The sequence below is a fragment of the Centropristis striata genome, chromosome 9, assembly GCF_030273125.1.
Source record: "Centropristis striata isolate RG_2023a ecotype Rhode Island chromosome 9, C.striata_1.0, whole genome shotgun sequence".
Classification (NCBI taxonomy): domain Eukaryota; kingdom Metazoa; phylum Chordata; class Actinopteri; order Perciformes; family Serranidae; genus Centropristis; species Centropristis striata.
In genome coordinates this window covers 25,550,459-25,561,985 of record NC_081525.1, presented here as the reverse complement: position 1 = coordinate 25,561,985, position 11,527 = coordinate 25,550,459, and the positions used below count along the sequence as shown (strand labels likewise).

The 11,527-nt window shown below is 40.0% G+C and overlaps 1 protein-coding gene across 2 annotated transcripts in view; it reads right to left on the bottom strand.

The window, feature by feature from the left end:
- Positions 1-868: 868 nt before the first annotated feature.
- dennd1b (DENN/MADD domain containing 1B) overlaps positions 869-11,527 on the bottom strand; it is a 123,745-nt gene continuing 113,086 nt past the window's right edge. For both annotated transcript variants that reach the window (XM_059340317.1, XM_059340318.1), the window contains 3 exons: positions 8,660-8,745; positions 7,861-8,080; positions 869-7,015 (listed from right to left, as the gene is read on the bottom strand). In XM_059340317.1, the coding sequence (XP_059196300.1) occupies positions 6,164-7,015; positions 7,861-8,080; positions 8,660-8,745 (1,158 nt within the window). In that variant the 3' untranslated portion in view covers positions 869-6,163. The remainder of the gene's footprint in view (positions 7,016-7,860; positions 8,081-8,659; positions 8,746-11,527) is intronic.

Sequence of the window (11,527 nt, the reverse complement as noted above, 5' to 3'; positions counted from 1 at the left end):
AGACATATTCCAAATTGAACTGTTTTTGTAACATGTTCAAGTTTGTTCTTACAAAGAAATAGTCCCTCCTGACACATAGTGCGTAGTGTAACATCATTTAGGGGAGACTGGGGGCAATTGTAACCCTCAAATTAACCAATTAGAAACAAGCTAGTGATGTCATTTACTCTGCACATGCTCAGTTGGATTTTGTCTCTGCCTGTGCAAAAAAGGATCATTTAACCTGAGTCAGAGTTTTCAACAAAAACTGATTTTGAGGTATAAAAGTAGCTTTACAGAGGTACAAAATTTCAATTCAATTCAAAAAAGCAAGCTAGCTAGCATACAAGATTTTTTTTATGACTGCAAGTGTTGTAATTGTAACACTGAGTCCTTGCATTAAATGTAATATTTCTTATATTTGTTTCCTAAATCATACGAGTGTATATCAGGTAGTCAGAAAGGAAATGTAAAAAGTGTTGAAAGTGCAGATTTTAGCAAGCTAACCAGCTAACTCTAAATAAGTTGATCAGTAACGACGAGTGTCATACACTGTGAAAAGGAATTAAACATAATTGTTGTCGGGTGTGGTTATTATATCACAGTGAACAACCAATAAAATCTGATATTTAAGATAACTACTTTATAAAGGTGTATTTAAGAAGTGCAGTGCTACTGTAAGAGAAGATCTGCATGGACTTTAGTGTTCAAATCAATAACCCAGTGCACTGATATTCACAAATAAACAGCACTGCACTGTTAAATAAACCTGCATTCACTTTGTATGCGCCATGGGAACTGTGAACACACATGATACCAGCCTGACTATAAAATGCATTGTTTATTTCCACACACTCTGGTTCTTTCTGTAAAATAATGAGTCCAGAGATGCATAAGCATGAAACAGTATAATTTATTTTTAGTTCACAGTGCATACATTGTGTGCAGTTGTACCAAGTTACTCATCAATAGCACATTAGATTGACCTCAGTTGTTTAATACAGTTGTTTTCTCTGCAATGAGAACATGCAAGTGTGCACAGAATCAGAAAATGAGTTGATCACCATCACAATACCCCCAAAAAAACTTACTGTAACTCGTCCAAAGTTGTCACAACACTGAAATATGTTTTTAAATGCGTGGTTAAGGGGAAGTGTAAAGTTGAGTCGTCTCATAGTACCCCAGTAAGCGCTGCTACATAATCTGTCACCTCCCACTCCAAATTTGTAATTTCAGGACAATTATACTTCATTTTTATTGATTACTCTACACTCTATTTAGTAATCACAAGCCTGCAGACATTGAAATGCAAATCATAATTTCTTTGTTACTAAATAACAAAGTATTTCCTCCCACAAACCTCAATGGTTAGATTTACAGCAGCCAGTAACCAAAGTAGAAATGTTTACTTCTCCATAAAATACAAGGCAGATGACTTATAACTCTACAATTCCCAATGAAAGGCAGAATGAGAGTATTTCCATAATTTTCAATTCGATGGAAGCACGGAATACTGAAATAATAATTCATTAATACCAACAGAATTAAACTAAACAAAAACAAATAAAAATCATAGCATACAACACCGACAGGTACATACATGCAGATACAACAATGAGCATTGTACCATGTACAAGCAAGCGCCACTCTGCTTATTCTGATGAGAAGGTGTCAAATGCTTCTGAACATTAATGGCTACATGGGACTTTTGTTAATATTCTCTCTATCATTTTTTTTCTTCCAAAAATAAAATCTAAAACATTCAAATATTAGGTGTCTTTTTTTCTTTTTCTTTTCTTTTTTTATAACATACAACAGCAATCATATATATTATCCATGTAAAATAAACTCAAGCCAGCAAAAATACACGTCTATTCAGTTGAAAATAATTTTGTCATCCATTTGAAATCAACTAGAGAAAAAAAAAAAACTCCTCTGAGGAACGTCTTTAAATGCAGTTAGCTCAGAGTGAGTGTGTCTGTGTTTTTTTTGAAGAGGAAACAAAAGGAACACTAACTATACAAGAAATCACGAGAAGTATGATCAAAGAAAGAAGCTAATTTACAAAAAAGTAAAACCCAGAGATCTTCTATTAAATAGAGGCAGGAAGATTCCCACCGTCGGCTGCAGCAAAGAAAAAAAAACAAAACACACTGAGTGACTCCAGCTGGACTGCAGCCGAAACTAAAAAACAAAAACAGCTATAAAAACAATGCTAGAACCCAAGTTCATTTCAGGTCTTTTGATCATATAAATATAATGCTCAATGTTCCTCACTGTGATTTAAGGTGGTCTGAAAACATTGCATAAACCTCCTTTCTATAATACTGTACCTTCCTCTGATTACACTGGGTGGGACTCTTGTATAAGGCACACCATTCTGTCACAGACACACAGTTAAATAGACTTTCTTATTTATATACTTATGGAGGGACACATGAGGCTCACTCCACCTAGAAACTAGACTGATTGTGATTATTTTTCAAGTAGAATCGTGCATTATAGTAAATTAATGTTAAATAAAACTGACCTCTTTTTGATCATTTTAAATATTTGCATAGTAAATAAGTGTTTTAAAGTGTTTATATTGAATAAGGCCAGTGCAGAGATTGTTCTGGAGTCTGTTTTTTTCCCTCCCTCCTTTTTGGAATTACTAGGACTGATTCCTGGGCTTTTAGACGCACGCCAAAGACTTTATGAGCAAATCGTTAACGCAGAGCAGCACTCAAAAAGCGGAGAAATAGCTGCTATTAAACTGCCACACCGACTGGCGTCTGGCATAAATCATAAGAACAACGAACCATAAATGTAATAATCCCAAACACAAGCACATGAAAAAGCTTTCTTCTTTTCTCCGAGTTTGTGGCGACGCAGAAAATGATGGGAACCCACAATCTCTGGACGTGGCGTTTCTCTCCATGGGAGAGTCTGTTTTAGAAATACTTTAGACTCTGTACACATTACATCCATGTAGCTACTCTCTGAGGAGAACCGTATTGCTTCATTACAGTACAATCATCAACCACTGCTTTACGTCACAGTGTGGGACTCTAACCGAGAAGGACACAGATTGAATTTCCTCCTGTGAGCAAAGAGGAGACAAACAGAAAGAAGGAATGTGTTATGTGAAAAAGTCTGGTGCTATTTTATATTTCTCTTAATATTGACAAATAATGGGAAAGACAGGAAGATTAATTTGTCCTTCAAACAGGAAATATGTCCCCAGCAAATGCACTATATACTTACATTTGCTTAAAGCTACAGTTCCAATTCGTCTTTTTTAAAACCTCAGCTGCACATTTATGGCCCATTCTTCATGAATGGGATTTGTATGGAAGCCCTGAGAGGCAAGTGAGAAAAAAAACACAAGTCTGATCCAAACTGTTTTCTCTCCTGTGTTTATGACTTAAGAGCAGGTGGAAAAAAATATTAATTTGAATAAGTTACCTATGTTTTTCGTACATCAAGAGTTTTAAAGAATAAAATATATGTGTGGAATATTGTTCTCTACATTGTGTAACATTAAAGTTAATCTTGAATCTTGAGGTAAAAAAAAAAAAATGCCAAGTGTTTCCATCTCTGAAAACAAGAGGAAAAAAAGTTTTGGCTATGAATTTCTTTGTCCACAAGAGGCTGAGATGCACAACTACCGCATGCTCTACAGTGGACTTATTGTGTTTTTTTCCAGGTGAGTTTTTGTTCATGCATGTTCATATAGTGTGTTATATTGTGTGTGGAGAAATTAAAACTCCCATGGAATAAAACACAAGCTCACTTTAGAGCAAGGGGATAGTGGTGCACCTCAGCCTCTTGTGGCCAAAATGAATATTACAACAACAAGCAACTGGAAAACTGAAGCCAAAACTTTCTTTTTAACCCGCCTTTAACTCAAACAAAGGACATTAAAAAAAAATTAAGATCACATCAGATAATTATTTTCTCACTTGCCTCTCAGGACCCATAACTTGAGGGCAGCTACACAATGTGAGTTGTTCACAATATGGAAAACATAGAATATCACCAGCCTTTTCCTACAAAGTAAATATTTTCCACAAACACTCCAAACTATATTAGTGATGCAACAACTGGCCACCATTTTTTAAGGTCGAGAGTGAGGTTCAGATGTGCTGAAAGGACTCCAAGACAGAAAATAAGGAGAGAAAACATGAGGAGAAGAGTGATGATGATGGAGAAAGAAAAAGGGAAAGGAGTATTTATACCAGCACTTTCAAATGGTCCACTTTAACTTTGAACTATATTTGTTTCTCTTCAGAATGACATAAGTGTCCTGAGGAACACAGGAAAAAGAGACTGAGAGGTTTCTACATGCACATCTCATAATCTGGAATGCTATTTAAAAACAGCAGTTTAAAGCACATCATATATATTAACTATTCTATTAATCCAGAGGAATACAGTGCTGTTTAAGTACTACCAACTGTTGCATTTAAGATCTGAGAGTATCAGAGATTCTGATTACAAAGTACCTGTATGATATCTGTAGATTAAGACACCAGAGCATAAAAAACAAATCACATGTCCATTTAAGGCATGGTGATAAAAAACATATTACACAATATTACACAGTGTATAATTAGTTTCAAAAGCCAGAGCGGACTTTGGAAAATCCTTTCTCACTTTGTTGTTTTTGCTCAGTTAATTTTAGTACCAGGTGGTCAAGACTGAGTACAATTAGTTAATCTTAAATGCAAATTTACCTTGATTACGTGAAATGTTTGGAACACTGTGAGTAAAAGACATCTTGATGCGTTGAAGAGATATCCTCCCTTCTTTATCCTCGAAAACAGACATTTTTTTCTTATTCCTTTTAGTGAAGATGGAAAATTCCTCCATTACCGGTTGGCTTCCTGTATTTTACCCAAAAATGTAATTCATTGTTCTTTTTTCTGATATGACAATGTGAAAATGTTACAAGATGAAATACACGTTACCCGTACTGCAATATCCTAATCAAGTCTCCTTTGTAACTTTTAAATTTAGTTTATGAAGTTGTATTTTCTTAAGACAAGTGAAAAATCTTGCTGCATTCCAAAAACAAACATAATCTTAAAACTGTGGCCACAGTTTGTGTTTTTAAAGTGTTGCTCCATCAGTTTACAAGATTATCAACTTGTTTTAAGAAATTAAACCTTTATAAACTACCATGTTGTTTTTCAGCGTATCCAATTCAGAGGAAAAGTACCAAAATCTGCCACTACAGTGAGATTATTTTAACTTGTTTCAGTTGTAAATCAAACTATTTTGAAGGACTAGTTTAGATTTTTGAAATGGGGTTGTATGAGGTACTTATACACAGCCAGTGTATTATTACAGAACAGTACAAAGCTGCCAGACTCCATTGACAAAACCAGTAATTTTACCTTGCAAAACATGGGAGTTGCTGATCTACTGCTGCCCTTTAAAAGACCAAAGTCGCACAATAACACAAACTAACCGATTGAGGCTACAGCAGTACAGCAACTCCTGTGTTTTTGTGAGGTAAAATTACTGTTTTCGTCAATGGAGTCTGGTGGCTTTGAAGAGAGCACAGATTACAGCAACAGTCACCCCGTGTAAACTTAAACAGAGCTGTGTGATGGCACGGTGAAGTGGTGGAAATACACTTAAACTCATATAGATTTTTATAGGTGGCTGAAATTTACTGCTGCTGCCCCCCTGCCATCTGCTGTAGATAATACTATGAGTAAGCAGCTTATACAACCCAACGTTAAAAAACCCAAACAACAAAGTGTTTTCCTCAATGAAGTAGAAGCCTTTTTTTAGAATTGTTTTTTTTTTTTCAAGATTCAAACGTTCATTTCAAGAAACAAGTTCACATATACGGGAAACAGGTTGAAACATTCTTACTAAACCGGCAGATTTTTTCACTTGTTTTCAGAACATAAAAGGTTTTTAGGGCTCTATTTTACACAGAAATATCTCCAATGGTGGAGAGTTGTGTCGTGCAACATTCATCTCTTGCTGCTTCCTGCTCTGGAGGCTGTGCCTCCCTATTTGTGTCTGGCCGTACGACATCATTTTTTGTTTATAATGTTTCCTGATAACTGAGTGTTGAGCTAAAAAAAGGTCCAGTTCTCTGAGACTGTGGCTAGTTGTAATAGAAGAGTTACAGTGAATAGATTTCAGTAGAACCTATGGCATTTTTACAGAGTCTTTGACGTCCCTACGATTCGTCTGTGGCTTTGCTCTGGACCTGGTGGTGACTGTTGTTGCAGTGAACCTGTGAGAGGTGCAGGCTGGTGTGCATGACTGAGCTGAGGCAACACATGGACTCAATCTCCTCCAGGAGGCCTTGATCCTGCACCACAGCCGGCCCTGAGCCTTTACCCTGACCCAGGCACAGGCCGAGCCCCAGGAGCCCCTCCTTGGACACCTCTTTTTCCCACGGGACCTGCATAGCTGACTGGCTTTGCCTCGGCGGGCTCTCCTGACCCTCCTGGTGGCCCTTGCTGCCCTGCCTCTGGAGGGCCTTCTCCTGGTAGTGCCTCACGGTCTCCTTGGACAGCACCTTCCTCCTCAGGATGCTGGTGGAGGCAGTGTTGTTCTGGGCCTGAGGAGGCTCTGGGTTGCCTTGGGGGTCCGATATGGTCCGAGACCTGCCTGCTGGTACGGGAGAATAGTTTGGGTGAGAGACGGACGCAGGAGAACTGTAAGTGTGAGAGAGAATGGGAGATGGTGGTGTCACTCTATGGGACAGTGAGGGCGAGTAGGAGAGGCGGTCTCCTGGTTGTCGCCCTGGAGGTAGAGGGTGAGGGTCAGAGTTGATCTGATGAGGATGTGAGCTGGAGATGTCGGCCTCCTGGGCTGCGGGGGTGGCTGTGATGACGGGCATCGCGGGAGCAGTTGCGGGTTTCTTCAGGCTCATCTTGTTGGGCTGTCTGCGTGGGGACGGGGGAAGGTGTTTTCCATGGACCGCGCTGTCGTCCTGGCCCATATTCCAGCCGCCTTGATCCCCGCCGCTGCCGCAGCCACTCTCATCTGCAGGGTGAGAGTCGCTGGATGGTGTGGGCTTTTTCTGCAGAGACAAGGAAATAACATTAAGTCAATTCCTTAATGAACAGACCTGTGTATCAATTCATGGCCGCCAAGTATCAATATTTAGCGTTCCAGCGCCGTCAGTATTTTCACCGTTTTTGTTTTTTCCAGAAGCCAATACTGGAGATACTGGTATCATATGAAACTAGAAGATCTAATGAATCTATAGGCAGGTTTGACTCTCATCGTGGAGAAATAAAAAGACTGAAATGAGATGAATAGACTGACAATTTTCTCTAATTGGACAAAACAATTCTTGATTGAATTTAATTTTGTGGACACAAAATGCAGTCAAACAGTTAAATCGCAATATATTGTAAGATATATATCGCAGTACTTCACCACATCGCACAATGCAAAAAATTGCAATAATACAGCCTTGTGACTTAAGTATCGTGATAAAATCCTATCGTGGGGCCTCTGGTGATTCACACATCTACTATGTAATGAAGCCTTCAAGCTGAAACACTTTTGTTTGAATAGACAATTTGTCCTTGTCCTTAGTTTCTGTCAGTTTAACCAGAAACACACAAATTTAACCGATTAATTGGGTGACTGAGTTTTGTTCTGTGTCCAAATCTGACACCTGTAGAAAAAGGACTGAAGTAGAGATATCGTGAACACAAACTTATCGAAATTAATTCATTTGAAAGAACCACATTTTTTTTTCAGAAATGTTTTAATAAGACATGATTGATGATAGCCATCAATCCATGTCTGTATCGTCACATATCTGGACACAGTTCTATACTTTCTGTTACACCTCTCTGCTGCTGAACCTGTAAATGACAACAGGCCTTGTCATAGTCTTTCTCTCTAGCGTACCGGGACCGTGTAGTCCAAATCATCCATGGACCTAAAGAAGTCCAGACTCTTAGCGGCGCTGAGTTTTCCCTGCTCCACCGTCGAGGTGTGCAGAGAGTCCAGGATTTCCTCCAGCAGGTTCATCTGGCCCGAGCGGGACGAGTCCATGTCGAGTTCTAGTGAGTATGAGTCGTCACTGTCCTCGATGTACAAAGGGTCCCCGCTGTCCTCCGAGGAGATCCTGAGACAGAGAGGAAGAGTTAAATAGTGTTTCATTAGACAATTGTTTATGACGACCTATTATGATAAATGAATTTCCATGCAAAAATGGCAGAAAATGCTGTTTTTAGCCTCTAAAATGAGGAGATGTCCTTTTTTCCTCTCTTTTTTTCCAATAACTTGTGTTATGGAATGATAGAACAAGACATTTTAAAAGCATCATCTTAGAAAGTGGAATGGAAATTTTTCAAAATGTCCTGATATTTAAAAGACCAAACGATTAATCAAGAAATTATTAACAGATTAATCGATAATAAATAATAATAGTTGCAGCCCTAGAAATAAGTTCTTTTGAAAAGTCTGTGATGGACATTTCTGTCAACCTATGCTTTTACTAAATATGCCCACTTGGGGGCAGTATTATCATGAGTAAAAAAAGACTGAATGTGCTTTGAAAAGCAACTTTCAACCTGCTATCAACTTTTTCTTTTAATAAAATTAATCAGGCAGCCAACAAAAGTTGTCGACATACATGACATACATACACAAAGCAACATGAAAGTGGCTTTAGAGACGTGATGGTGAAAACAGGAGTACTCACTTGCTTGCACTGTCCAGCTCATCATCATCGAGTCCGTAGCCAAGATCTCGAGGGCCCATGCTCAGGGGATACTTGTTGAAGTTTTGCTGTTAATGAGAACAACACAGAAAGTGGATGTAGTTAGACACAAAGTGTAACATGATAAAAACAATACAAGTGGACCCATGGGGGAGCATAAAGCAGCTTAAAGATATAAGGCTCCTGGTAAACATGGCAGAATATGGTGTTCTGCTTAACTACAGATTTTCATAAAACTACCATTTGGAAGCTGATAGAGAAAAAATGCAGGTCTGTGTCGGGTTGGTCCCCATAAGACGAGAGTAGCAGCTTGTTTCTAATGAGCCTGGGCCCGCAGGGTTGAGACTAAATTTGTCAAATTTGGGTCTAGGGACAAAAATCTTTAAAATCCCCTACAGTATTTTTTATCAAACTCAGCATTATGTGCAAGTAAATGCTACTGTGAGTTAAGATATGGGTTAGTACATTACGACAGCAGTGCATGTGAATGTATTTGTCATGGCAGAGTGCTGAATGATCAGTGTGTACTGTAGTTGTCTGACACAGTGGGTTTAATAAGCCACCTGTGTACCATATTTAATGGGCGGGTTAAAAGAAGAGACAGAAGCTTTACAGAGCAGGGCAGGACTCTCCCCATGGGAGCCCAAATCTGCCCCAGGCCACTTATTAACATGCTTTCCACTACGACGCACATGTTCCTCTCTCGCTGCATGTTCACTCATGTTAACACTATCTCTCACTTTCTAATTTACACTCTTTGCATTTACCTTTTTACATATTGCTGCATTTTCTTTGGTAATATCTAAACTTGTCCTTCGGTCTCTTGTGTGTTTTTGCACACACGTAAGCATTAGAGGGCACTGCAATGTTTTCCCTGTTTTTACACCAGCTTGGCTCCACCTTCTCTGCATTTTTCTCTTTATACTCACGTTAGCCACATTATCAAAGCTTAAACACTGAGAAAAAGGCTCTTTACAACCCTAAAAGTGAGCGGAGCATGGGGTGTGTGTTTAAGAAGTGAAGGCTGTCGTGTCTGCGTGCTTGTTTTGTGGTTGTGGTAGACAGGAAAATCAGAGACACAAAGGTGAAGAATAGCAAGAAACACTTAGTATGAAAGGCAAAAAAAAAAGTGACACGAGAGCGAAACGACGAAAGAGGAAGGGAATTAATGAAAAAAGGAAGGAAGGAAGTATTGAGAGGTGAGGAAAGACTCCTCAAAGCCCCGAAGAATGATGGGAATGGGGGAAGGGGGGCCGTATTGGAACCGTGAACCAAGCCGGTCTTGATTAGCCGACGCAGTGCCAGCCAGACAGGCGGAATGTAACGTGTGGCTGGCCTGGCCTCATTTAGGGCCTGTGTTCGGCCAGCGAAGACATACACACCCACATATACACACTCAGTCACATACGCACCCTATTACAAAAAAACACAAAGAGTTAAAGTGCCATTTTCTCCATAAAAGTCAGCGGAGGAGATGTGTGCAGTAGCCACTTAAGCCTTTCAGCCATCGGGCTAAACACGAACACATGTGGTGGCACTGCTGATTGGCCGAGGTGCTCCCCTTCCATGGTAGCTTGGAGCTATAATGAAAGAAATTTCAGAGGGGCTCAGGCCTGGGATCCCTAAACAGCCTTTAATGGATTCCTGTGTCAGGGCAGTAAATCTGGGGCCAGGCCGACATGCCAGCCAGCCAAAGCAGGCCGGCAGAGCGGAGATGCACCTGTGAGACACTTAGAGGAGGGTGAGGTTCGGACAGGAGAAATCACACCCAAACAGCACAAACACGTGTATGTTGTTGGTGCGTGCAGTTATTTAGACATTTCTACATTTGTGCAGGAGGGCTGTGTTTGGGGAAGCGGGGCCTCTCTCTGCGTCTAGGTGTTTATTAAAGCAAGGTGAACCCAAACACAACCAGACACAGGTCAGAAAGCCTGGCCCTGTGATCTCTGTTACAGCTTTGGTGCAGTCTACAAAAGGAAGTTCCATAGGGAGCAGTAAATGGATGGTACCTCACTTCACGGCTTTATCAATTTGTCATTCCCTCTCTTCACCGTGACCCTTTAGTGCAGCAGTTAAGATTAAACTATTTACAACAACCAAGCATTTTACGATAGAAAGAGTGGGTTCATCACACTTCTCTTTTTTTCCTCTCCACATATTGCATTCATTTTACTGGTAATGTGAGATGCAAAGTATGCTTTTTTCAGTCACTTGCTGCTCTTCCAAAGCTGTCAGAATCAACAACATCAGACCTAAAATTAGATGAAGTGTACGTCAATGTAAAAAAAACAACAAAAATATCGGGACAGTCTTCAAATTTAGACATTCACAACGAGATAACCTCAACCGGTGCAAACAGGTCCCGTGTTAAAGCTGTGACAGCTCTGCCACCATCCCGTACCTCCCCAGGCCTGACAGGACAGTGGAAAGCATGAAATAGCGGAACAACAGATTATCATACCGCTCCTTCATTAGCTTCTTGCTGTCGGCTAATGGGAAGCTGAAAGGTGAAAATGAAAAAGTGATTCTCCCCTCCGTGCCTCCCTGTCTCCCACTCTCTCCCTCCGTCACTCTGCTGTCAGTGACAGATGTCACTGTTTCTGTCTGTCTGGCTCTCGCCTCCCCTTCCTCTCCACCACGTCGCCACAAGTGAGACGATACAGATCGCAGAGAGCAAACGAGTCAGGGGGAGATGGAGAAGAGGAGAGGAAGTCATGAAAATAATAAAAATGGTCAGGTTGTTTCAGTTAAACTAGCTCAAAACAGGATTTTGGAAGAGGGAGAAAAATCATCTTGTGTTCCCTAAATCAAGGATTAGATTTGACATCTGAGCTTCTATTTTTTACCCAG